Source organism: Tasmannia lanceolata, unplaced genomic scaffold, assembly GCF_043159265.1.
Source record: "Tasmannia lanceolata isolate RefF3 unplaced genomic scaffold, GAP_Taslan_0.1 ptg000037l, whole genome shotgun sequence".
Lineage (NCBI taxonomy): Eukaryota > Viridiplantae > Streptophyta > Magnoliopsida > Canellales > Winteraceae > Tasmannia > Tasmannia lanceolata.
The window spans coordinates 62,716,390-62,744,148 of NW_027518714.1; the positions used below are offsets into that span (position 1 = coordinate 62,716,390).

General features: G+C 37.2%; 2 protein-coding genes across 3 annotated transcripts; one reads left to right on the forward strand and one right to left on the reverse strand.

Moving 5' to 3' along the window:
* Nucleotides 1-1,259: 1,259 nt before the first annotated feature.
* Nucleotides 1,260-16,363, reverse strand: LOC143860711 (uncharacterized). Of its 2 annotated transcripts, XM_077371504.1 has the most exons (8): nucleotides 15,807-16,363; nucleotides 12,985-13,330; nucleotides 9,584-10,026; nucleotides 8,910-9,095; nucleotides 6,524-6,631; nucleotides 5,070-5,270; nucleotides 2,412-4,513; nucleotides 1,260-1,844 (listed from the first exon to the last, which is right to left on the reverse strand). In XM_077371504.1, the coding sequence occupies exons 2-8, from the start codon at nucleotides 13,058-13,060 to the stop codon at nucleotides 1,292-1,294; spliced, it is 3,669 nt and encodes a 1,222-aa protein (XP_077227619.1). In that variant the 5' UTR covers nucleotides 13,061-13,330; nucleotides 15,807-16,363; the 3' UTR covers nucleotides 1,260-1,291. The 2 variants fall into 2 exon arrangements, with proteins under 2 accessions (XP_077227619.1, XP_077227620.1); XM_077371505.1 differs by lacking the exons at nucleotides 12,985-13,330; nucleotides 15,807-16,363 and having other exon boundaries at nucleotides 9,579-9,716.
* Nucleotides 16,364-17,161: 798 nt separating this feature from the next.
* Nucleotides 17,162-26,867, forward strand: LOC143861132 (Amidase family protein). The gene is made up of 13 exons (XM_077372056.1): nucleotides 17,162-17,326; nucleotides 21,059-21,175; nucleotides 21,317-21,541; nucleotides 22,282-22,364; nucleotides 22,469-22,569; nucleotides 22,694-22,817; nucleotides 22,900-23,054; nucleotides 23,711-23,847; nucleotides 24,027-24,197; nucleotides 24,856-25,080; nucleotides 25,397-25,630; nucleotides 26,242-26,328; nucleotides 26,617-26,867. Exons 1-13 carry the CDS (start codon nucleotides 17,240-17,242, stop codon nucleotides 26,677-26,679), a joined length of 1,809 nt encoding a protein of 602 aa, XP_077228171.1. The 5' UTR covers nucleotides 17,162-17,239; the 3' UTR covers nucleotides 26,680-26,867.
* The last annotated feature ends 892 nt before the right edge of the window (nucleotides 26,868-27,759 follow it).

Sequence of the window (27,759 nt, forward strand, 5' to 3'; positions counted from 1 at the left end):
AGTTTGTGTAATCATAAATACAAGGATTTCTACCCACATGGAGAACAGCCCCATTAGATCTTGATGTTAAGAATTGCCTCATGGATGGAAACTTAAGGCCCTGTTCGTTTGAGATTATGATAACCGATGGTTAGCCCCTGAACGGATTATTGGACTCAAAATTAATGTAATTTGAGTCCCATAATCGGTTTGGGGGCTCACCATCGGTTGCCATAATCTCAAACGAACAGGGCCTTAGCCCCTGTTTATTTTGGATTTTGAAAACCGATTCGAGTCCAAGACTGATTATTGCTCAATTTTAGGTCCCATAATCAGTTTTGAATTAACAATCAGTTCTCAAAATCCAAAACAAACAGGGTCATTTAATTGGGAGTCGGTTGGAGGTTGATCTGCCTGACCATTTCTCATCCATACAGTGTTATTGCAATTAATTGATGTCGTTCATCATTGTATCAAGATCTATTTGCTCTTTTTTTAATATACAGGGAACATCATCTATTACCTATTTTATAAACCCGAAATTTATATAGAAACTCAACCAAAATACTGAAGAAATCTCCGACAGAACCACACCACAATATAAAATGAATATCTAATTCTAACATTAAGAATACCAAGCTGATCACATCTAACAGCCCAATTCTCTCTTGAGATCCAACCAGTTCCAAAAAGTTTCATTTAGTCTAGTGGAATAAGCCTAATTGGGCCAACGAATCCACGGCATAGTTCCCTTATGTACTTGTAATATAAGAATATTAACTTCCCTTATGCACTTGTAATATAAGAATATTAGCTTGGCATTAATATAAGAATATTAGCTTCCATTTTTGTACTTGTAATATAAGAATATTAGCTTGGCACAAGGCACTTTATGTGGAACTCTTTACCAGTTATCATTTCCCTATCGAGAATTATAAATTTATAATATCTAATAAAAGAGTTAGGTGTGAAATCCCCAAAAGGGGGTGACAATGATAGCTCCGTATATCTTAGTTTTATGTGATGAAACTACGAAATGGAACTTTTATACGTAAATTCAGTCCCTTGAAGGCTAGTAATGGAGTTTTAGCTAACATTTTTAAAAATTAGGTCAACCACCCATACAAAAAAATAGATGTTTTAGTGGGGTGGATGATTCAGTATGCACTGCATTATTTGGTGTGCAAGGCAGAAGGTGAATTGAGACCTAAGCTTCAAAACCTTGAATCTTATATCTGAAGGCTCGAACACAGATGCTCAACTTTTAAGGAGATGAGATGATACAAGACATCCAACTGATTTCAATAAATAATCAAACAACCACATATGATTTCTTGACACTAAAGATAGGACCAGTATTTAAAGGTAATAGACTCCAATAAGAGCCTTTGCTATCAATGCAACAACTATGCCATATGATTTGATAGGAACCCTCTGAGAAGGCAGAAACATCAAGCAAGCAAGTTGAGAATCCTTGCCCTCTCTCATTTGGTTCACAACACACAAAAGCCTTCACCAAACCATCAGTATGGCCTGCCCCACCGCGCACTCTAGTAGTCTTTTTAAGATCGCTCCTCATGTAAAGCAGTAACTCTTCATTCAAACTCACCATTTCATCACTCTTCATAGCTCGAAAGTCTGACTGGATTTGGCCCTTTCTTTCTTCACTTACTTTTGCTAGGCGATCTGATAGCCTAGCAGCAATGATGCAGTACAACTTAGTAACTCGAACATGACCCTTGGGTAGTGTATAATTCATTTGGACGCAGAGATTCAACGAGAGGCAGAAGCCTGGTGAGACAGATATTTCATCCGAATTCTGGGCATCCGCACTGAAAGCAAAGAGCTCGGCACCAGTACAAGGCCTAAGAAAATTCACAGTTTAAACAGTAAATATGGTTAGTGAAAAAAAGAAAACTTGCTTGATCAGAAAGTGGTATGCACATTTAGGAAATAAGACTAAAGATCAAACCATGTCAATGAATCTTTAGCATGACAGGGTTTTAGAAATGGACAGAATGCAAGCCATTACTTGAACTACGACACCCAGATCCTTAAAAAGAAAAGAAACATCCTAAAATACATCCATATTTATGAAACCCATTATCTTCAACAACATTTTAAGTTAGATGCGTTGTCTAGATTCAGAGTACAGAGTGAACGATTTATAAAGAAACTTCCCGAGTAATATTACCGGTTTTGAAAATAATTGGGAAGTTCCATTCACTTGACAAAATTAAGTCATTGATCAAAAGTCAAGCCTGAGTTTTGAACCATGGAACTAAATAGCTAGCACTGTGTAGGACAGTGCATATCACCAGTTGAAAAATAAATGTTTAAAGTTAAGACCCATTTCAAAAATTTGACTTCTTGATCAATGACTCTCCCATATGAAGTTCCAAGGAAATTTATAGCAGAGTTCAATTCCATACCTTACTCTAAAAAAACTCTTGGGAGTTTGGAACGGTATGTTTATCCATTTTCTAACTATGTTAGACAGAAGCTGTAGTCCAGCCCTGAAAACCAGACAGACATCACTCTCATCTTTGGCTCCCTTTGCCTCTTCTTGTATGTGGAGAACATTTGAAACAGCAAACCTACAAACACTTAATGTTGCTCTCTCTCCACGGCCAGAGTGAGATATCTGTGTTGTAGACTGTAAATAACTGCTTCGATCTCCAGTAACGGCCAAAAATAGCCAGAGATCCATACTAATCTTGCTGTCTATATGCCTCAAGCGCTCAGCTAGATCTTGTATCAGCACTGAACGTGAAGTTTGTTCTGAGTTTTCTGAAATATGGGTTCTGCCATTGTTGTAAGCTGGAAGGTTTGGGAAGTATATAGCAAAGCTAGTGCAAAAGGCCAGTAACGAACAGTTAAGTGCAAGTCTCGAGATGCTTCTAAAGCTTTCGCGGTCAATGTCCATGAAAGATGTAGCAAGAAGATCAAATTCTTTTGCCAACGTCTTCAACCGAAAAGAGATAAACATAAATTGATAGGCCAAAGAGCGCATATGTGGAGCCAGTACTGGAAGACTGGCTCCGGTAGGTCCGTCAAACCCCACGTTTTCATAAATGTTTCCCTCAGTACATGTAACGGAACTCTGGAGCCCGAGTACATCTACCACAATTTGAAGAAATTTAGCTCTTAGACTCAAAAACCACCTCTGAAAATAGAATGTTCTACCAGCAGCCTCCAACATTTCCTCTGCAGAGCAAACTCTGCTGTAAGCCCGTGCAAACTTTCCTCCATAGTCATGCATATCAGCATTGCTAGTAACACTTTGATCAACTAACCCTGTAGAATTATCATAAGGTTTCCCCCTCTCACTGTTTACCTGTAATCCATTGATTAACTGGATGCCTTGTTCTGGATAAAGCAGCAGTCGGATTTCACTTTCGGCGCCAGCGAATAGTGCCAGAGACTTCAACCAGTAATGACAGGCATCTGATTTCACCTGTTTTATTAGTAGCCTAAATGTAAATGTAGCTGAAAACCAGGCACCCTTACAAGCGGCATACTTTCCTGTTCTGTAGGCTGCCCAAAAATCGGTTTTTCTCATTAACTTCTTCGCAAACTCAAGTGTCATCCATTCATGGTCAACCCAACAATTATCCTGAGATATGCTTGAGTGAGCACTGATTTTTGGTTCATTTAAAGTTAGGTCAGTGCTGCCGCTAGTGTTATTCCCATTTCCACAACAATGACAAGTGAGACAAAACTGCAATCTAAGTGGGAAAACTATGCACATATCACGAGAAGAAGATCCAATTTGTTGTATGCATTCAAGAATAAACTTCACTGTCTGATATACTTCCACAGAAATTGCACCAGCTTTATCAAGTGTTCTAAGGCAAGCACCCACAAACCGGCAAAGGCATAACACAAGCTCTTCGGCCATGAGAGCACACTCTTTGCCTTCAAAACCTGTGAACTCACATACTAAGGAACTGGGTATTTCCGTATCTGTGTCCATTGTAGAGGCTTCCCCATTACCACCGGCAGCTTTGATGTTGAAACCATACATATCCACCAGTGCTTCCAGCAAGCATCTGACTCTATCCAGTACCAATGGGCCTAATGTAGGATACTCTTCAACCAAAAGCATAATAAAATTGAGCAAGCATATGCATTCTTGCTTCAAATCTCTACAAGGCTTTAGTTTTGGAGTAAATATTGGTCCTCCGCTATCAGGTCTAGCACTCAATTGGTCCACCAGCAAGGTGATCTGATCCATAACTAACAAGGAAACATGCTTTGGGAAAGGCACGAGACCATTTCCATTGGATATAAAACCTACACCACCTGAACTATCTTCAGAAGGCACATTTGTGGCTGACCGTTGTTCATGAAAGTGGTACGAATGTCCTTCCCTTACCATTTTCAGGTTGCATGATATCTCCACAAGTAGGCCAAGAGCTAAGAATCTTTTATCAGTGATGGGTGATTGAGCGGCAGTTTCAACAATCAACATCTTTTTCATGAATTCTGGCATATCCATGTAAGGCAGGCTTGGTGGATTACAACTAAAGATCTGCAAATTTCAATGAATACCATCCATTGGAATTAGAAATATGAGAATCAATTAGACACAGGAATGCCTCGGTGTCAGATGGACACTAGATGTCAGATATCGGGATCATGTAAAACCCTAGATACCGTAAACCTTCATACAGTAATGCAATATATAAAGGGAAATGATATCAGCACAACCATATTTTGATATTTTCACTTGTCTTTTAGCAATTAAAGAGCTGTCAACAGTTTATTACATTTCCCAAAAAGCTCTCACAAGCCAATTAAAAAAAAGAAAAGACAGTTGGGTTTGTGCAAATATCAAAATATGGTTGTGTTGATAACATTTCCCAATAAAAAATGTTAGTTCATAAAAGTAACATAAAAACAAACAAAAAAATGACTCAAGACTCTTTTCCTAATGCCCATGTCAGTGTGTCCAGCACATGTGCTCGATACAAGTACCTGGCATGGCGGCATTTTAGAAATAGAGTAGCCTTGTTATGTGGATCTTGAAGTATAAATAGAAGGCGACTGAAATTTTAAACTAGAAATAAGAGCAGAACAGAAATCACCTTACACAAAACCCGTAAAGCTTCATTCTGTGAATTGAGCGAAAAGTCAGCATTATCTAGCACATGGAACAATGTTCTGAGTACATTAGCATTGATAGGTAAATGACAGACTCCTGATGAGAGAAAGCGCAAACATCTCAGTGCCTTAGAAGGTATGGAGCAAGCGGATTCCCGATTAATGAATGATAAGAGCAACTCTACCTGCATCACAACAGATCAGTGAAACCTCATGAGATATTATGTTTTAGTTAAGAAGCTTCATTGCAAATTAGATGGTTCAACATAATTACAATGGTAAATTATCATGTTTTTCAATAAATTTCTAGAAATCCACCTCAGAAAAGTCGATAATTTGTTTTGGAGGAAAAAAATTTATTATAAATTGTCATCAGAATAGTCAGGGCCTTGGTTCCAGCATTAACAATAATAACTAGTTACCCCATCTACACTATTCCTCCATACCACTTACAAAATTAAATAGGAGCCCAAACAAAGCCATCCAGTTCTAACCCGTACGGGTGTGGCTCTTTGGCTTAAAGTCAAGGGTATGCTCCCCAGTGACGCGAGTTCAAATTCCCCGGGCTTACCTGATGCGCGTGATTTACGGGTGATTGTGTGCATCCATAGGGAATAGTCACACCCTAAAAATTGGGGTGGGGATCATAGTTAACAAAACGTGATTCGGAAAAAAAAACGGGATGGCAAAAATTTGAGTTTAATACCGCACAGGTTCAAAAAAACGTAATAAAAAAACGGAAACACAAGAAAATGAGTTCAGAATTTAGTCATTTGTAAAATATGATGGGGGTAAAATTGGAAAGTTGGCCAAAAAAATGTGTTTAACGTTTAAAACGCATTTTAAACGTGTTTAAATTGTTTGCCTCCAAAAAACGGAGTTTTATTCGTTGTAAAGTTTTAAACGGCACACCAATAAGATGCGTTTTTTTCAAAAATACCCCGTTTAAAACGGAGTTTTGCTAACTATGGTGGGGATACCCTATGTCATAAAAAATAAAAATAAAAGACATCCACTTCTGTTGACCAAACAAACTAGGATGGAACTTTAATCGTGCCACACAGTTCGTATTTCACAAGATCCAAGAACCAAAGATAATTATCTATAACCTATTACATTGAAAAGCCAATACAAAATATCAAAGATCGTAGTTTAAATTTATGCAAGTTGGCCTTGTCAGAGCAACTTTTCATAGTGATATTATATTCTACACAAGTTTCCAATATAAATTGCAGTGCAAGAGAACAGATATGGTGCCAGTGGTTTTTTTCGAAACAAGACATAGAGTGACATCCCTTATTTTCTTCCAAGAACAACATATGGAATCAAAATCTAGAATAAATACTCTGTATCAAATTGAATATGCATACCATACGAAAAGTAAATAAAATTCATGCCTTGACTCCCACAATTCTGCATGTGTGAACAGGATGGATACCTGTTCAGGAATCAATAGCATTGACTTGAAAGCAAGCTTTGAGAGTGATAAAAGCATCTCAATCACAAATTCCTCTTGTGATGAATCTAGAACCAGCTTCTTGCCAGCCTGTGATGGGACAAAAATGGATGGTTACGACATGACTACAGTCCATAAAGGTGACAGCCACTTCCAAAAAGGATTAGATGAAAATTATTTAAACTACATTATCAAATTTTATCATATAATCAAAAGTGATCTTCTACAAATTAGCAAATCCCCCCCCCCCCCCCCAAAAAAAAAAAAAAATAGCAACAAGGTTAAAGACACAACAGTAAGCTGGTTCGTCATATTGTAAACAAGCTTACGCGCTTACTCCACATGATTGATGCTATCAATAAGACTACCGTGCTTTATCTTCTCATTATCAAAACAACTAACAAGATATGCTACAATCAAGATCAAGACCTTTTAGTCGGAAGGAAGAGTTGTTCGTGTAGGATGGTCCCTATCAGCATGGTTTTAAATTTCTCCAAAATTTCCCCGAAACGACCGAAATGTTTCCATTTCTATCCCTACCGAAATGAAATCTACATAATTTCCTTTTACGTCATTATTTCCTTGAAATTTTGACCGAAATTCCCGAATTTTGATCGAAGTTCCCGAAATTCAACTGAAATGGTTGGAACAACAAAATAATTTTTGATCTGCTGTATAGCTTAAAACACCTTTGTACTGGGACATCTTGTCCTCTCTCTTCTTTTTAATAATATTTTTGTTATCTTTCAAAAAAAAAATGGTTGGAACAACAAAAGAATGGAAAGATGTTATTATTTGCATTTCATTTCATTTCATTTCATTAATGTAGAGAACGATATTTGGTAGGCAACATCATTTAACTGCACAACAAAATAACCGTATCTTATGCATGGGGTCCAATAATACCTCGTAACTCTATGGGGTATTGACATAGAGTTGGGGTCCTTAGAGGAGAGACTGCTCATTGTACTTTCTTATAATTCATGACATTGTACTTTATTGACTTTACTCTTCGAGGGCGACAACGCATGTCACTAGGTGTTCAATGTGATTAAGCCATTATGGATGGCTTTCTTACTTATGTGCTGGTTTCTAAGTAAGTATTAGGGCTTATTCTAACATTTCCCAAAGTTTGATCTTAAAATTTCATCGTTTGCATATGTTTTTTAAAAGATTAAAAAATTTCATCATTTGCATATGTTTCCGTGATTTTACCAGATTTCCACCGAAACCGAAATATTTCCGTTTCCGTGCCAACCAAAATCGAAATGTAAAACCTTGCCTATCAGTAGCCTTCCATTTGGTTCTATGAAGTAATCTACTATCAGTGCATTGCATAAAGCTCACTTCTACTTATGTATTCATCACAGAAAATAAGTCGAATCATTCATGGTTTCTGGTGGTGATCTTATTCAACTTATGGCCTATTGAAAAGTCAAAAAGCAGGCAGCTATTTTTGCCAGGATCTTATCCAACGATCTGTAATGTTTAACAACCCACTGATTATTTAGAACTTGCTAGGGTTGCTAAAGTTTCTTAGAAATCTAATACTTTCCCAACTGAGCATCCCTGGTGAGAAGGGAACTCCATTCCCTCTGCAGTATGAGCATTACCTACGGGTTCACACATGCCCCACACCATCGGGGATCAGGCTTGGATGAACTTCTTTTTTTTTTTTTGAGCGGTAACAAGTAACTTTTGCCAATTCGTCAGCCATTTTGTTGGATTATCCTGACCTATGCTTGAAACTTGGATTGTAAAACAAGTGCCATTATGAACCCCACAAGACCCACAGACCCGATGAGAGTATCTGAGCCCATGAAATTACATTTCTAAAACCTCCAACCATAAGATTACCAGATATTCAGAAAGTCTGATGGGGACGGCTCTAACATCTGCTTCGTTTGAGTTTACCTCTCCAATTGGGACAGAATTGTTTGGTTACTTTGCCTGAATGATTGCCCCCCGTCCGACTCGGATGAATTGGTAGGAAGTAAATATCCCTCGTTTCAAGTGACATTTTTCATAGCACAAAATCAAATTGATATTGTAAACTAAGAACCAACAACAAATGCATGAATACCATGAAGCGTGTATTCACCAACTTTTTTCTTGATATTGTAAACTAAGAACCAAGAACATACACAACAAATTTATGAATACCGTGAACCATGTATGTTACCATTCACCAGCTTTTTCCTCCCTCAAATTAAAGAGGGAAGCAGCATAAAATAGACATGGAAAACACAAGATAAAAACTTTACATTCACTAAATTAATAAAGAGCTCTAGCAAGCACACAGAAAGAAATGATTAGTGAGTATGTATGTTTATCTATATTTGAGATGGAGGTTGAAGGATTGTAGCACCTTGTAAGCTCTACTTGCAACTAGAGTTGAGCATCCCATTTTCGTGAAAGCACGTACAACTATCAGCTTCACATCAGAGGCAGTTTTAGATGAGGTTATCATGTTAATTAGAATCTCTAGAACAAAACATGAAAATTCCTCCGACAATTCGCAAAAGCAACCAGCAGCAAATAACGATGCTTTCACCTAGAGAAAACCAAACGCTCATTGGATTAAAGATGGAGTGATGACTATATCAGCAAGGATTCCTTATTAAATCAAGGGTTTATAGCATCTAATTTGTAAATGCAACAAACTTCCAAAAAACCATAAATTTCTGATATTTCTCACATGTATCACTTCACAATACCACATGGCATAAACCATACAAAGCATAAATGCATTGTCCAGTTTAGTAACTTTAGTTCCCCATTAAGTCGAGACGAATTTGAAAGAAATAATAACGAAAATGATTTGTTTTGACACCTCCTCGACCAATCTATGCCCAAGCATAATGTGCACTTTTGATTTCTTATTGTGATGAAGAAAGTGTTCATTGTAAAAAAAACTGAGTTGAGATTGTGAATAAAGTTTGTTGTAGATAAATTAGAGAAAGAAATGGCAAAGCCACAGATGAACTAGCAATAACAATATCTAAATAAAAAGCACTAATGGGGAAGAGATACTGACCTCACCTCCAAAACTTCACATGACTCTAAACTAGATAGTATCATATATCGTATTTCAGCACTATTCTTTGCAAGATCCGCCCAACAACCAAGGAGACGTAAAGTTAACGCTCTAGATTCAACACCACCATTGTCGAAAACTATCTTTACTCTTCTCAGCAGTTCTAAATAGTTAGGCACCCTCTGCTTCGCCAGAATTCCATTATATCTTTTACCCTTAGTCTTCTGATGCCTCATCTCTAAAAGAAAAATCTTCAGTATACATGCCCTCATCTGGTTATCCCCAGTCCTAAATGCATCTGCAAGCCGAAGAAGTATTGTGTTTGCAAACAACCTATCCTCCCCGGGGACCAAGCCAAACATGTTCGATATTCCCATTGTAATGAATGGCTCTCTGCTCCACTGTTGGAGTTTAGGCCCAAGCTGTAATATAGCCTCGATTGGTCGACCTGAAACAACAGAAATAAAAATACAATAAAGATGAATAATGAAAATGAGAGTAAAAAAAATCATTAAAGATATGTCCTGGCCGAACAGTACAGTACTTGTTTAGTAATAGCATTTGAGGGAACTTGTAAGGTATGTGCAACTGGTCTGCTAAAATATCACCTAAAAAAATGAAATAAAATGAAAATACGTATTGAGCTGTATTGCTAGAGTGGAAATTCAGTGCGAGAAGCGGTGCAAGGAGATGAAGCGGGAAGCGGGAGGTCTAAAAAAGAGAAAATGGCGGAAGCGAAAAGCTCTAAAGAAAATGTCGTTGAAAGTCAGAATGAAGAATGTATTAAGCCTCATTGAAAGCGAATAAAAAGTGTATAGGAGCATAGGTATAGTAGGTTAACGAGGAAGGGTTAATGTGGTAAGGGTTATGTGAAAAAAACAGTACTCCAAAAGCTTAAGCTGTTGGAGAAGGCGTCATTTAAAGTTGGCCTATGTGGCCCCTCTCTTGGGTTTGGCCATTGCATGTGGATTCTGCTATCAAGGAGGTTTGAACTCAGGACCTTTGGCTCTAATACCATGTGAAACAACCAGTTACTCCAAAAGCTTAAGCTGTTGGAGAAGGCGTTATTTCATCTTTGGGATTTGCTAGGGACCATCACAGAAGGCATTTCGCAGATGGTCTGTTGCATGTCAGACCAGCCACCTCGTGAATGATGACAAAATCTGCTGAAAAGTGAGCCTCTGTGGCTGGTCTGACATGCGACTGAACATCTGTGAAACGCCTTCTGTGATGGTCCCTAGCAAATCCCTTAATCTTTTATACTTTAACAGGTTACAAGTAGTAAAGATGACTTTGCTGCTGATTAAAATTACACGTTTTAGGAATTTCTAATTTCACATTTTTACTCATGCAGAATTAATGCTAAGTTTTTGGAAAAAATATCGATATAAGTTTTATTTGGGACTAAAGATGAGTTTGAAGTTTTAAATACAATTTTCTTTTTAAATATGCCCATTCGACATTATCAAAAGAAGAAAACACTCTTTTAGAAAAAAATAATCACTTGAATGGGAAGAATACTCTTAATTGAGAGGAAACGTGTGTGTGTGTGTGTGTGTGTGTGTGGGTGCGTGGGTGCGTTGGGAGAGAGAGGGGGGAGAGGGGCACTTCCCCTAAATTTGGAAAACAAGAAGAACTTAGCTTCTGAGGCAAGTTTCTCATCCAACTAGGAGGCAAGCTTCTCATCCAACTAGGAAATTTCCAATAACTATGGTATTGAGTGAACTGGGTTGCTTCAGATAATGAGAAATATAGGCTACTGATATTGGCACTACCTTGTTTTGATAATGGGCCAAACTCACCTTGTCATTTCTATTTTAATTAGCTGCTCAGAGCAAGGAGAACTTAGCTTCTGAGGCAAGCTTCTCATCCAACTAGGAAATTTCCAATAACTATGGTATTGAGTGAACTGGGTTGCTTTAGATAATCCCAAAGAATAAGATATTTAATAATATTATGATAAATATAGGCTACTGATATTGGCACTGCCGTGTTTTGATAATGGGCCGAACTCACCTTGTCATTTCTATTTTAATTAGCTGCTCAGAGCTTATAGTAAAACAGGGTAGTCCCAAAAAACTAAAACAATTCCCAAAAAGCTATAACAATTCCCAAAATACTCTAAGCAGCTAATTAAAATAGAAACGACAAGGTGAGTTCGGCCCATTATCAGAACAAGATAGTGCCAATATCAATAGCCTAAATATATTGCATCAGTAAACGTTGAAATTTTGTTTTGAAAAGATGTAGACACAGGTAATAAAGGCCTCCAAACTATGCAGTTTAATGTTCAACTGTCCGGAAACAAAATCAACCCAAAATATGTGAAACCACAGAACATGAAAAACAGAGCCAATGACTACATAGAGATCATTCAAAGTATCCTATGCATACTACACCTATCCTCTTTCTATGTAACTAGCTTTCGAAATTCATTTGTTGCATTCAGTGTTCCAAAAACTGATTCTAATCATGAAATCCTTATAACGAAACAGAAACAAGAAGTTACATCGGCACCTAAATTGGAAGATTTTTATTTTTCTTATCGAATTAGTAAAAATATATAAGAACTTATAAATATGAAAAAATAGCATATTTTGTATACAACCATATCCTAACACTCCACGATAAATTTTAGTTATTTTACAAGCATTTCTCCAATTTATGGTGTAGCAGTGAACCTAAAGAATTATCATATTTAAGCAGGTCACACTGTACAAGGAGTCAGTCTAAGTATGTTACTTGCAAATCCATTTCACCTCGCTTACGAACTTGCAAAATTAATATCGTTAACAACTTATCACAAAGACATTGTTCCCGACCCTGATTTACCTTAATTGTTATCTGAACAAAAACATCACAATAAAATTTTGGTAAAAGTTATGTTCTGGTCCAGAATGGGATATCATTTCTCATGTTCACGGAGTTTTGAAGAAAAATGATCAAGAAACCCAAGGAGTTAGATTTTTCTATAAATTTTGATTAAAAAAAAAAGATTTTTCCATAATTTGCATGATTAAGATATTGTTTTTTGTATAATAGGATCCAAATTAAATCAAACAACCATTTTCTGCAGAATTTATATTGAATCTCATATGCACATGACTTTAAAAACAGAATCCATGACACTCAAATTCAAGCACGAAAAGAGAAGTTTAGGCCTTTGACAAATAAACTAATGAGTGTCAGTCAAGATAAAATCAGCACAGAAATAAAGAACAAGAAGTGCGGAAATTTAGATTTAGTAATCCATATTTGAAAACTATCAGTCAATCGATGTTCTGAAACGCAATAGAATTAAAGAGCTTGTTAGATATGAATAACAGACTTTACTTTCTAACCAAGATTTAATGAAATTCTTCAAATGAATGAAGGATTTGATAGAGAAAGGGTTCAGATTAGTGACCTGGCTTTTTCGATCGGATGCCTTTTTCAAGCTCGATGCTCCATTCCATGGCGCAAGCTGCGGAAATTCTCTCCATCTTTCCTTTCAACCAATCTCTCTCTGTGGTCCGTGACACAGATGGAAAAGGGAAGTGATGGAAATAGGGTTTTCAGGGGGAGAAACCTTTTTCTTCTCCCCTGTGGCTTGACGAGGAGAGGAAGACTGTCCACCACTATAGAAAATAGAAAAATTCCATTCCAAGCCAGAAAATTTCTCAAAAAAAGTAGCTGATGATGAAAATTAGAAAATTTGCCTTCCCTCTTTTACACACCATAATATTGTCTTCTAGCCATTGTGTTTCCAGATCCTAAAGGTACATATATACCATTTTAGTGCATAATCAATCAAAAACAATGGATGAAACCCATCCAATGAATCAGTATAAGAAAATATATGAATAAATGAATTATACAAATATCCATACTAACAGTGCACACAAGTTGCAGATAAGTAGGTCTGGCTCAGACCCTAAAGAAATATAAAATACAGAGAGCTATAAGAGAGTTTGAAGACAGGAAAACAAGAGGGCTGATTGAAATTTGATGTGAGGGAGATTGGGGTGTTTTTCCATAACTGATAAATTGTGCTTGAATGTTTGGTGTGCAGATAAGAGAAGGAACTGGCACTCCACTCCATTTGAGATGAAGTTCGAGAGATCCATAATTCAAAGTAAAGGTGAAGTTCCTGATACAAGTTATTGATCGAGGAGGTTTCTAAGCAGATGTCTGATTTACATTGTAATTCTAACTCTAAACGTGTTTCTTACCATGTGTTTCTAATGAAGATCCAAACAAGATAAAAAAATTTACCTTGATTGCAAATTCAATATTTATTACGTTTTCAAATCACTTTTCTCATATAAGTGCTCTCAATTTTATGAATAGAGAGGAGTTAATAGTTAATACAAGGGTTGCAAGGATTGAAAAGTGAATGAAACCACGAGATTTTGCGTGAACTATATATTTCTATTACAAGTTTTTTTCTTTTTTTGTTATAGTTACCATTAGAGATTATTACAGTGCAATGTTAGAGATGATTTTAACCGAACCTTCAGGATTAGAGATGATTCCTTGTAAAATCATACTCTTTTATTACACACACACACACACATGTTCCCATCAACGCTCTAAAATGTAAGCTTATTCGTTGGATGGGATGGACTGACTTGGAGGCTGACTAGAAGATGGATATTGCAAAAAGCTCCCCGTAGCTCTATGAACAAAGATAACAGAGTGATTTCATAACCGTCGCTAGGGACCGCATGTTCTGAACCTACCCCACTTCGCATTCCCTACTTGAAGCACAGAGGAGAAGAAGTAAGCAAGGCGTGAGATAGATAACAAATCAAAACTGCATATTCGTCTAGAGAGCAGTCACATGGATCAAGTGATAGTTGAGAGAGACTCTCTTAATGTTATAAGTTAGGTTAAGGGGACCTATGCATTCCCTTGGAGATTTTCTCACTAGCTCGATAAGATTCTGGATCAGAGTGGCTGGCTCATCCATTGCTTTCTAGCATGATAAAAGATTGGCAAATAGTGACTACAAGGCTAGCTAGGACAGGGGTACCCAAGGAGAGCTTAGAGATGTTTGATTTTCTCCCTCCTTGAGGGTGTTGTATTATTGTGTGTATTTTTCTTTCTTTACCTTGTTGTACTGACCATCTCGGTCGCGGGGCCTCCCATTTTTCTTTCGTTAATATAATCCTTTTCTGTTTTTAAAAAATGTAAAAGCCTGAAGATTGAACACAAAGCAAGAATTCAAGACACCGAAAACAACCTCCAAACTAAATTCTCATTGGCCATGGGATGTCTGCGAAAGGCTCTCTAGACTGAACAGTAACAAAATTATCTATTAGTATTAACCAAGTTTTTTTTTCTTTTCCGTTGGAAACTAGTACAATGTTACATATTGGATTATGGGCTAAATTTTTCAGGAACTGTGCTCTTAGAAAAAGACTCAATTTCTTTGAACAAGTTCCCTATACAATCTGAAGATATTGTGCTTCCAATGAAAATGGGCTTGCACCTTTATTGAAATACATCATATGTCATTCCTCATTTTCCTTGTCACAAGCTTATAAAGTTTTCCTAGTCAAACTTCTAGTAGGACTTCCTTGTACTAAGAGAAAAGCAACAATTCCAAGATATAAAAGTTAATAGTTTTGTTAAACTTTCTCTTATAGGTTGAATGCAGGTGAAGACGCATCTATGCTACTCGATGGCATTCTCTATGTAGCTTTTTAGCCTCCACCTTCTCACAGTCTCATAGTGTCCATATGTTCAGTCATGTCCGTAGTATTTTATAGATATCGGTCCATGTTATTCTACAAAACTCTGTGTTGTTCCATGTTACTCTACAAAACTCTATGTTGTTCTCCCTCTCTCGCATGTTCCGAGTTAGGGTTATTTTTGTGCTTTTACTGTATCGTCTTTCTCATTATCTAATAAATCGGTAGGGGTCCCCGCTAAACCCCAGCTTACCCATAAAAAAAAACATAAATACATTAGGTTAATAAACTTTGATGGATAAAGTTATCTTCAGTAATTTAATTCCAACCAAAAGACAGAGGGAAGAGGAAGCACCATATCTAACTAACATGGAGAACATTATGTTAATGAAGTTAATGGAGATATCAGGATTAATATCAGCATCACATAATAATAAGCTGCGAACAATTTTACCTAGAAAACACAATCTCAGAAGTTATCATTGTATATATATTTTTTTTTTGCTCTGTTACCAGATAAGAGAGAAGCAAAGGGTGGAGAAAGGGGATCTACCTCTGTATTGCTAGGTTACCAAATAGGGAAGAACCAAAATAGGGTTCGAATAAAGATAGAGAGGAGAAGTGAGAGAGAAAGTGCGATGGTCTGCTCCTTATCTCTACGGTGATCGCTGCCACGACGAGAGAGAGAGAGGCACTTGTACCATCGGGGTGGCTTTGTAATTTGGGACAGCTTTGGGCTACAATTGGAAAGTCACGATATCAAACGGGTTTACTCAGGGGTGTCAATGGAGTGGATCAGACCGTCCGATGGACCATATGTAAACGGGCAGGATATAGACACATTACCAGGATCCATGTAGTAATTTGGTAGGTAAAAAAGAAAGGCTTTCACTTTTCTAGTGAAAGAAGCTTCCCCTAGAAGTCTCCAAGTTGCTCTCCATTTCAATATCCCTATCCATCTGAAACCTGATCTTATTCGGACCTCCTCCTGGATCAAGCCCCCTGTCGGTGTTGCCAAAATTAACACCAATGCATCCCTTTCTGTTAATGGTGCCTCCTTGGGAGGTCTCATTAGGGACCCCAACTCTGTCCTCGCCCTCTTCTCTATTCCTGCTTCTGGCGACGACATCACAATCTTGGAACTGAAAGCTATTGACTATGGATTATCTTTGGCTCAGGAAAATGCCCTCGACAGAATCTGGGTTGAATCTGACTCCCTCAATGCAGTCAATATTATCAACTCTCAAGCCCCCTCCCTGCCCATGGAAGGCCCTCACCTTGTTGGACAAAATCGGCCTTGGCCTGGCTGCCTCTGTTGACTGGAAAGTCACTCATGTTTGGAAAGAAGCAAACTCAGCTGCCAATTTCCTTTCAAAAGAGGACTGCCCTTGCAAGGGTGATGACATCCCTCCGTCGTCCATCTCAATCTCTCTCAAAGATATTATTGCAACTGATTCCGATGGAGTCCCCTACACAGGGATATAGCTCTGTGTCTCTTATGTTTTTTCTTGTCTCTTTTGTTCTTTTTGTTTCCTGGGAGCATGTTCCCCGCCTGTTCGCCTTTGAGCCCCCTTAGATTGTAATTTTCTTTCTCATTAATTTTAGCTGGTAGGGGTCCGCCTAACCCCAACTTACTTACCAAAAAAAAAAAAAATGGCAGTGGTTGGTACCTACATGATTGATTCCATTTCAAAAGCGTGCCAAATTATCAAACTAGTGTTAAACTAGAGATTTCCGACTAAGTTAACTAGTCAATTATTGACTAAATCAACTTTTCTTTTTAAAAGATTGGGGACCACCAAGGAATGCTTTAGCCAATGGCGTCTAATCTACGACTACTAACATGTGATCAGATTAGGGACGGTCGGGTAAAAATATCTGGGGTGCAGATATCAAATTAGAAGCCCCTACTTCCCCAAAGAAAAAGAAAAACAGAACCCATTAAAAAGAACATGGCCGGCTATTGAGAATCTGCGATTCTCCGTTATGTCTCACCAGGCATGGGCACTAGATATCTTCTTGGCCTTCCTCTCGGTGCAGTTAATGGTGGGTGCACAAAGTCCAGTCCAAATGGTCAGTAGCAAATCTCACCTTGTTTTTTCTTCCTTTGAATCTTGGTATTCTTTTCAATTTCTCTCATAAGCATAGACATTATGATGATGAATTATAAATAATTAAACAACACCAACTCTAACAGCTTAAGTTTTTGGAGTAATTAGTTGTTTCACATATTGAAATGTGTAGAGTTTCCATATCGTTTGCTTATTTTTTTTTCCCTTTGGTTCTCTCTAACTGGAATTTTATTAAATGGTGTATTCAACGATTGAGTCGTTCTGATATTAAAGGAGTTGGTAGAGAAGGTGAATTAATTAGAAGGAATGTTGATTGATACTGTATGTCGTGTATACACCGATTTAATGGTGTATATACAGAACGGAATCATTTGAATCGAGGGTTGTGGATCACAGTGATCGTCTTGGTATGACAATTGGGTGCTCTGTGTACACTATTTAACCGATGTTTACACTGTGTTTCATGTTTAAATACTCCCCGAGCCAGTAGTGGACTCACCCAAATTAAATCAACACCCTTTCGAGTTCTCATCCGAGTCTAGTTTTGTCCTTCTTAACCAATCAGAGTGCTCTTGACTTGCCTGAATTAGTTAAAAGAATTACTTTCAATCATTGACTTGCCCGAATCAAGTCTCTTGGCCAAATTGTCATGAAGTTATAGTTTTTAAAGTTTATACTTTGATCATTTTGGCAATGCAATGCTTCAACAGGGTGCACCTCATTGTAGTACAATGTGGAATGGGGCGCACCCACTATTACACAATGAGCCCCACATTTTGTTTATTTAGGCCTCTATCTGATAGGTCCTATGTTGGATCTTCAATGGTCAAAAAATCAGAACAATTAGAAAATTTAACATCCAATAAAATGCAATTTTGGTTGGCAAGTGTGTATGAATAGTAAAAAATTATTTGTCCGTTTCAACACCCAAAAATACATATTGTGGCTCTTCACATAGAAATCCTTGGATAAGTTGTTCCTTGGATTAATTGGCTATCATGGTTAGTTAATTTTATCTAAAACATTATCCACCACCAACTTTGTTTTGGTTATCCAATAATAAAGGTCGACGACGTGAACAAAGGATAACAAGTCCATCCAAATATAATGAACATCGGCTTGATATTTCTTGGTGAATAACCCTGTTATTGGATGCTAGGATTGTCTAGTTGGTGTAATTTTGGCATTCCATGGTGAATTGGATGTTAGGATTGCCTAGTTGGTGTAATTTTTGGGCAATTGGAGATCAAATGCATGGCATGTCAAATGGATGATATATAAATCAAACATGGGGCTTATTATGTAATAGCAGGTGTGCCTCATTATATTGCAGTACTGAGGTGCCTCCTTGCAACAACATTACTTGGTTTGGTAAGATAAAACCTTTGAGAATACAATTTACTATGAGTTGCACTTGAAGTTCTCATGAGATGCAGTGATGGGTGTTCTGTTTGCTCGCCTAGATTGAATGGGTCAATTATAAAAGATATGCAAAAAAATCATATGAGAGCTAGGGAGATAAACGACCAAGATGCCCATGTAGAGCTCCACTAAAAACACAAATAAACACTAGAGTATACTTTTTTATATATCAAAAACACTTACAAGAGATGTGTACTTCACCTTTCTCTAACTCTATTTTTTTCACTACTTTTCACCTTACTTTCTCTACACAAATGACTACATAATTATAGACACAAACCACTCTTAAAATAGCTAACCACATTAAACACATAGTTGTAAACTTGTAATTCCTATGAGTCTTTTAGGTATCCCAAACAACTTTATAGAAATTCCAATGACTCTACAATTTTCAATACATCATGAGTATCATAGAACACCACAATGACACTTCATTTACCAAGGCACATTGATTTTGATTTATACATTCCAACACCCTCCCTTAAATCAAAATCCCAAAAAACAAAATTAGAAAATTTTATCTTCCTTTTCCCAAATTTTTGCACATGCTCAGCTTTATCTTTAATAATTTCACCTTTGAGAAGATTAATGTGATTCTTCAAAGCTTTGAATTGTTCTGTTTCTTCCATGATATTGCAATGATTGGCATTGAAGAAAACGGTAGAGAAGCATTATGGCAAGAAATGCAAGGCAAAGAGAAGAAACTTATTCTCTTTCTAGGCATACAAAAGATGACATTTGTCCCCAAAAAATCAAAATTTGAGAAATTAGAGAAGAAAATTGTTCTTTTTCTCAATTCATTAAAGATGGTATAGAGAAGAAAATTGTTCTCTATTCTAACAAAAATACTAGGTAAATCCTATCCTTTAAAAGGGATTTGCTAGTGTCCATCGCAGAAGTCATTTCGCGGATGGCTTGTTACATGTGAGAGCAGCCACATCATGAATGAAGACAAAATCTGCTGAAAAGTGAGCCGGTGTGGCATATACATCCTAAAAACTTTTAAAAATGATTCATCCTTCTAAACTAAACACTTTACTGTGAAAAAATATGCTAGACGTGCCCAACCGGGTGAAAATTTTGAATTAGATCGTGCTACTTTGAAATCCGATGGTGTTTTTCGTAGCAGTCCAAGGGAAAGAAAATATTGACTTGAAAACGTGCATATATTTTTGGACTGAACTCTCAACACCCAATACTGGTCGCTCTAATACCACTTGTTAGCCGAGATTAAATGGATCAATTATGAAAGATATGCAATAAAATCATATGAAGAGGATAGGGAGATACACGAACAAAGACACGTGTAGAGCTCCACTAAAAAACACAAATAAAGATCAAAATATAAACTTTTATATATCAAAAACACTTAAAATAAACTTTGTGTTCTTCTCCCTTCTCTAAATCTCTATACTTATTTTACTACTTTTCTCCTTACCATCTCTATACAAATGACTGCATATTTATATATTTGATGATCCCTATAGTATGTGGTCAACTAGAATTAATTATTGGGGACAGACCTACTAGGGAAACAACAGTAGCCACATATACTATTCTCAATCAAAAATGGAAAAGCGGACCATTCTAAACACATGACTATAGGTCTCATGAGTCTTTAAGGTAAATCAAACAATTTCATGGAAATCCTAAGAGACTCTTGGATAATCTAGCCCAACATAAAGAACCCTAGAAAACATAAAAGGACTCTTCAATTTTTAATTCATCATAAGTACCCTAGAATACCACAATGACGTACACTTCATTTACCAAGCACTTTCATTTTGATTTACACATTCTATCAATTGGGCCCATCTTATTTAATTTTACAAAATGTCTCCACATCATTTTTTTGATACATTTTTTCTTGTGTTTTTTGCTGTATTTCAACATTGCTGATCACTCTTAAGAAAGAAAGTCATTTTCATATTTTTATCCTGGAAAGATACACATATCTATACTCTAACTTGCTAGCCAATTTTGCGGAAAGCCATTTCGCGGCTGGGTTTTGCATGTGAGAACAGCCACACATGTTGACTTTTTTGCATATTTTATCTTATTCATTTACATCATCCGACCGAGATGGCTGTTCTCACATGCAAAAGCTAGCCGCGAAATGGCTTATCCAGAAATTGGCTACCAGGCCCCTTGTGTAACACATGTGAGTCATTGTAAGGAAAAAAACCAGGGGCCTATTTTGTCGAAAAATCTTTGTTCATGATCATCTTTTTCAAGTAAAGTAAGTTCTTTAAAGGTGGAAAGGAATTCAACTGATAATCTCCATTCTAATCAATGAATGTTCCTTGATCAGGGAAGAGAGGAGTTTATATCCAACAATGCTACCACATGCTCAGATAAAGGCAGTGATATTGACCTTCTTAAAGATGCTTTGGAGTTCTTTGATGCCGATTTCTTTAATGATACGGAGGTGACGAATGCCACTGAAAGATCCATCTATCACTCTGCTATGCTTAAACCTTTTGTAGTGCTCAAGTTTGTTTTTATTTTTTAACCTTTTTAAGTGAAGCTAAAATATTAATTTGTTAAGGTTCTCTTCCACTTTTCTCAGGTGAAGGAAATGGCAGAGGGTGCCAAAGAATTGAATATACCCGTGTTTAGAGTAAACCGGAAGTTGGTTGCTTCTGTTAATGGAGGATTGCATAACCCCTCCGTTTTAGTTTTTAATGCTGACTGGAATGTCAATACAACAACCCATCAGAGCGGAAGATTTAACTACCCTTCAGTATCTGGAGTACAGAGACCAGACAGAACAGAAGATCTTGCCTTCTTGACTGTAAAGCCTTTGCCCTATATATCATAAATGGACTCTCTCTCTCTCTCTCTCTCTCTCTCTCTCTCTCTCTCTCTGATGCCATGCCATGTTTTGACAATGAGACAAACTCACCTTGTCTTTTCTTCTTCAATGGACTGCTGACAGCTTTTTGGGAATTGTAATAGCTTTTGACAGCTGATTAAATAATAAAAGACAAAGTGAGTTTGTCTAATTATCAAACATGGTAGTGGGAATATCAGTAGCCTAGATTTATTACACAACGGGAATTGATATTTGCATTAGTAAAGGTGTTCCACTCTTAATTTACTTTTCTGATTATTGGTTAATGGCTGTTAGAATTTCCAAAAAAACTATATATCAACAGCCAATTAAAAAAATAAATAAATAGGGGACTGCTATCTACACTACAATATTTTGATATTGGCACTACTCACTTGGTTTTACACTTACCTGATTGGATGCTGATAGCATCTTGAACATTGCAACAGCAGTGCGGATATCAATCCCCTAAATGTATGTAGTATGTACATATGGAATATGGAGAGTTTTTATATGGCAACAACTCATAATCAAGGTGTCACCCTTGATATTCAATCCAACAGCAGCCGAATTTATAAAAGGCTGCTGTTGGATCGATATCAGAAGCGGCATTTTTGTCATGCCCCATATAATTTCACTGGTCGTATATGTAGCCTTCCACTTTGTCTGCCCTTGCATTTTTAATTTGGAGTATCTATCAGATTCTTGAACTGGGGGACCTAATTAGGACAAAGAAAGTTACATCTAGGGAGCTTACTGACATCTTCCTACAGAGACTAAAGAGGTAACAAACACAATTGAAACTATCAACTGTTTTCCTTTGCTCAAATGAAGTTGATATTGCTCTCTGAGTTGTGTATGCTGATCATGCATTGTGGATTTGACTAGGTATAACCATGTTCTTGAGGTAGTGATTTCATATACAGAAGACCTCGCATACAGCCAGGCAAAAAGCGCTGATGACCTGCTTGACCAAGGAGTGTATTTAGGTACTTTGATTAAAATAAATCTTATGTGAAATATGCTAGTTATCTTTTTACCAACCTGTTGTATATCAGTAAAATTAATTAATGACTATGCTGATACTGTCATTGAATTTGACTTGGGTTATAGGTCCTCTCCATGGAATTCCTTATGGATTGAAAGATATAATTTCAGTGCCCCAATATAAGACAACTTGGGGCTCGACCACTTTTGAAAATCAAGTTCTTGACATAGAGGCTTGGGTCTACAAAAAGTATTACTTAAGTATTTGATAATTGCACTTTGGAGATGCATTTGGTTGTTCATAGCTTATTTAGGTCTTGATTTTGTTGCAGGCTAAGGTCTGCTGGGGCAGTCCTCATAGCAAAGCTAGTTTCAGGGTCACTGGCATATGATGATATATGGTTTGGAGGAAGGACCCGGAATCCATGGAACATTGAGGAATTTTCTACTGGTTCATCTGCAGGACCAGCTGCAAGCACCTCAGCAGGTTTATTTTGGGGTTCTTGAAATGTTGATTTTGAGATTCTTCTCTCTATTCTTGCTCTTCCTAGTGATTTTGTCAAAGTTTTTATAAAGTATCTATTTTTTTCATAAATCTTTTTAATGTTTAATGAAATTTCTGTTTCTACCTCGCATCATTTCCCAGGCCCAATCATCTGCTTCCAAGCATCTTGAGAGGTTTCTATTTGAAAATTGAGAAAAGCTATTGAATTTGCCACTAAGACTCTAGCAAATGAAAACTTTTTGGTTTTACATCCATACCCATGGTTGTATTGGAACCCAAACCCCTCTGGATATTTTCCATTTCTGTGGCAAGTAATCCACGTTGAGTTCTTTAATCAGGGGGAATACTTGAAGCTTTGACTGGTCTCAGATAATATTGGTCTTCCTAGTTTTGAGTTTGGCTTGCCAAGTAATGAAAATTTCACCAATTTTAGAGAAAATCAACCAAGTTGATCAACTAGTTGGATCCTGGAGAAACAAAGTTGTCTTGGCTGATTACTAGATTGATACAATTTTCTTTAATTAATATTGATCAAAACAGGAAGAACTTATTCCCCAAGTGTGAGCTGCTAAGTTGCAAACCTGATTTGCAAGAAATTTAGATATTTCTAAGCACAGTTTATTGTGTCGTTGCTGCAGGTCTGGTTCCATTTGCGATTGGATCTGAAACAGCAGGCTCCATAAGTTACCCAGCTGCTCGTTGCGGAGTTACGGCATTGCGGCCAACCTTCGGGGCCGTTGGTCGTACTGGTGTTATGAGCATCTCTGAAAGCTTGGTACCTTGATAGTGTTCTTGATTTATTTGTCAGCTATTTTTGCATTAAAAAAAAAGAATTCTTAGATCTGAAGTCCTTCTTTTTAACAGGATAAGATGGTGTTCTTATTTTATGTATCAGCTGTTTTTGCTTTAGAAAAAACATGAAATCACAGAATCTAAAGTCTTTCTGGTTAACAGGATAAGCTTGGTCCTTTCTGCAGAGCTGCTACAGACTGTGCAATTGTTCTGGATGTGATTCGTGGAAAGGATCCAGATGATCTCTCATCTAGAGACCTTTTCTTGAAGGACCCCTTCTCTATTGACATTAAAAAACTTACAGTTGGGTACCTTGAAGATGCCGAGATGGAGGTCAGTTTACTTCTTCTTTTTTCATCTATAAGATTAAATGAAACCAAAGTTCTTTTGCGTTCATACCATTGCTTCAAAAATCCCTGAGTGTTGACTTTTTTTAGTCGGACTCCTGTTTACCTTGGTCAAGTTCTTGTGAAAGTCCCCCTTTTCCCTACAAAGTCCATAAAAAATCCTGACTCTCCAATTCAAAAGATCTATGGCATTTTTCCATCTAGAAATTTACATTTGGACACTAGGCAATGTCATGCACCACTCCAATCCACCAAATCCTTTGACTTAATCACTCAGGGAACTTAGTCACACCATGAGCTGATGCTCAAGACTGCGAGTCAATGCCTGAATGTCGGGGTTAACTGGATACAGTATCATAGCAAGTTGTGTTGTTGAGAATGTGGTGGTAAATGAAAATGACTTTGCTTCAATGTGCACTACTCGTTGTCGCTTTCCTTAATACAATATTTGCCCCCACCAGTTGAATATTTGATATGCAAAAGGGATTTGCGAACTTGCCTTCAAGATAGGCTAGCTTGTCAGCCTGCTCATGTTGCACAACACAGCCAGCCTTCTTGTCCATGTCAATTCGAACCAGTACATTCTTTATGTATCTCATTCGTGAAATTTAGCTTCTTTTGCTTCACATCTATCCCTGTGACAGGTTGTTCGAGTTCTTGCCTCAAAGGGTGTTAATATGGTTCCTTTCAAGCTAAATTATACAATTGAATCTGTCCAAGCCATATTGAACTTCACAATGGATGTGGATATGTTATCACACTTTGACGAATGGCAACGCGCCCGACTTGATCATGCATATGAAGCTCAAGATCAGTGGCCTGTGGAACTGCGCCGTGCACGCTTGATACCTGCAGTAGATTACCTCCAGGTATGTAATTTTGACACATTTGATGTTCTGAAAAAAAATAAAAAAAATTTGACTACAAAATCATAGACCTGGTATCAAATAATGATTTCCAGTAATCTGGAGGTGATTACAATTGATCCTAAATGGTGCTTATATAGAACACTTAAGGGATGGATATTGGAAGATACGGATAAGCATTAAGAGAATGATAACTCTAATCTAACCTCACTGACTAATCATCAAATCTAAAACCCCAGATCCAACGGTCAGGTATACTAGATCCGATATACACTAACAATTAGCAGTTTCTCAGAAATGATGATTGAATTGTCCGCAGGCACAAAGAGCGAGGGGTAAATTGATCAAAGAAATCAGTGAGAGCTTTATTGTCGATGCTTTTGTAGGAAATGCAACTGACTGGGAAAAAGTTTGCATGGGGAATTTGGTCGGCATGCCAGTCATCGTTGTTCCGACAGGATTGAAGAATATTACGAACCCACCAAAAGGCGGCACTCGACGGAGAACCACCATCACAACAGGCATATATGCTCCCCCTCACCATGATCATATTGTAAGTTTTCACCCCTTACCACGATCATATTGTAAGGTTTTTTTCACATACCATGATCTTATTGTAAGTTTTTTTATTACTGAAGCATCTCTACTTGTCATTTTCGTCAAGAAGCAAATTAAAATGTTTCCCATCCCCAATTAATCTGCATTCAACTTCATTAGTCATCTATCCTTTTAGTCATATATCCTCATACCCGTTATAGCTTGCTGATTTATTTGTTAAAAATAAAAGTAAAAAACTGGCTTTTATTTTCTTGATAGTTTTTTGTCATTAGCCGATGCTGTTTATTTTGAGCTGTATGTCATAGCAACTACTTCAAGCTGATAAAGGTTTGGGTACTGTCTCTCTCTCTGTTAGGTTAATGGAGCATGTCTTTCTCATCTTCATGTATTTGTCAATTTTACAATCTGTTTATTGAATTACTCATTCTTTTTTTTTTCTTGAATTCATTGAATCTGAAAACAAGAGACGAAGCATATATATTTGCATTTGCTGATGAATTCAAATATAGCTATCAACAAGTTGCAATTAAGTCCTATTATAAACTGCTGTAAGTGTTAAATATGAATCAGAGTATGCTAAGTGGTTTTAGTTTTTTATGTTTGCAGGCTCTAGCATTAGCTATGGCCTACCAATCAGTCACCAATCACCACAAGCAGAGGCCACCCATTGATGATCTTGGGCCGAACGATCCAGTAAATATTCATCTCACAGTGCCCTGATTTATTCCCAAAATTAAGGACATAACTTGTGACTGGTGCTGTTAACAATTCTACAGCTCCAGATCCAATGATTGTTTCGTGGGGCTTTTATAAAAGACCACCTAAGATTTTGCTTTCAGAAAACTGACTCTAGTTTTCAGAATTTTAAACAACCACTTGCTATTTGCCAATGTTCTGCAAAACCACCTCTTGTTAAAAACCACGGCCCACGTCACATGAATTTTGACTCTTAAAAATCTGTGTTTCAAAACGCGGATGCAGGCCGAAAAGCACAGTATGATCAAGCACTTGGTCGACTCGACTAGTACTCAATTGATGCAGTGATAACTTGGGAGAGCCAAAGGAGTTTTGGACAAGATGTGAATTTGGACAAGAATGCTGCCAAAGTAAGAGGGAGTCAATTCGGGCGAGTTGGATGTAGCAGAGTTTTAAAACTGTGCTTGAAATAAATAAATTAGTGTGGTATGGAAAAGACAAAATAGTCTTGTGTGCTAGAAGTGCATTCTTTGTAACATTCATTCTCTCTTCCGCTTTCTCAACGTTCCAAAAGTGGCAACCGAATTCCCAGAAGCTATGATCATGGCTGCAATGCCATGAATTGTCCTTCCATCACCCAACATCACAGAACCCATAAAAAAAGTCATTCACTGAAACAAGAAGAAGCTCGGATGGACTAAACTTCCAAATCAAGATACATATTCAGATATCATTTCCCATTTCTTTTCAACTAGGAATCCGACAGTACATAAAAGAGCTGTGCGGTACAACGACTAGCATCTGAACATGCCACAAATCAAAGACAAGACCACTGTAAACATCCAATTTAAGAGAGGAACTGATTTCTTGGTAAAAAAAAATTACATAAAAGAGATTCAAGACCAGGTGAGTCCAATTTTGATCCAGTAAGGACTTGCTTGTTTCCGATTTGAGAACCGATTGTGACTCCAAAACTGATTATTGGACTCAAAATTAAGGCCCTGTTTGTTTTGGATTTTGAGAACTGAATTTCAGTGCAAAACTGATTTTTGTTTGGGACACAAAAATGGGTTCTCAAGATCCAAAACGAGGGCTTTAGGATTTTGATTACCGATTGTGAGTCCAAAAACTGATTATTGGACTCAAAATTAAAAGTAAAAAATTGAGTCTAATATTCAGTTTTGGACTCACAATCAGTTCTCAAAATCCTAATAAACAAACAGGGGCCCAACATAATTTTGAGTTAAAAAAAAAAATCAGTGTTGGATTCATAACCAGTTCTCAAAATCCAAAACAAATAGGGCCTAAGCAGGGCCGGAGCCAGGAATTTACATTTGGGGGCTTCATGCTATATGTGCCTCCGCCCCTGGACTGAAGACCTTGTTCACTTGAGATTATGGCAACTGTTGGTGAGTCCAATAATCAGTT

Coding starts and splice junctions, on each gene's coding strand:
- LOC143861132 (XM_077372056.1), top strand. CDS start 17,240: ATGTCTCACCAGGCATGGGCACTAGATATCTTCTTGGCCTTCCTCTCG. Junction 21,176..21,316: donor ATTTCTTTAATGATACGGAG/GTGACGAATGCC, acceptor CACTTTTCTCAG/GTGAAGGAAATGGCAGAGGG. Junction 25,631..26,241: donor CCCCTCACCATGATCATATT/GTAAGTTTTCAC, acceptor TTATGTTTGCAG/GCTCTAGCATTAGCTATGGC.
- LOC143860711 (XM_077371504.1), bottom strand. CDS start 13,060: ATGGAGAGAATTTCCGCAGCTTGCGCCATGGAATGGAGCATCGAGCTT. Junction 5,271..6,523: donor TGCTATTGATTCCTGAACAG/GTATCCATCCTG, acceptor GTTGTGATGCAG/GTAGAGTTGCTCTTATCATT. Junction 1,845..2,411: donor AAGAGTTTTTTTAGAGTAAG/GTATGGAATTGA, acceptor GAATTTTCTTAG/GCCTTGTACTGGTGCCGAGC.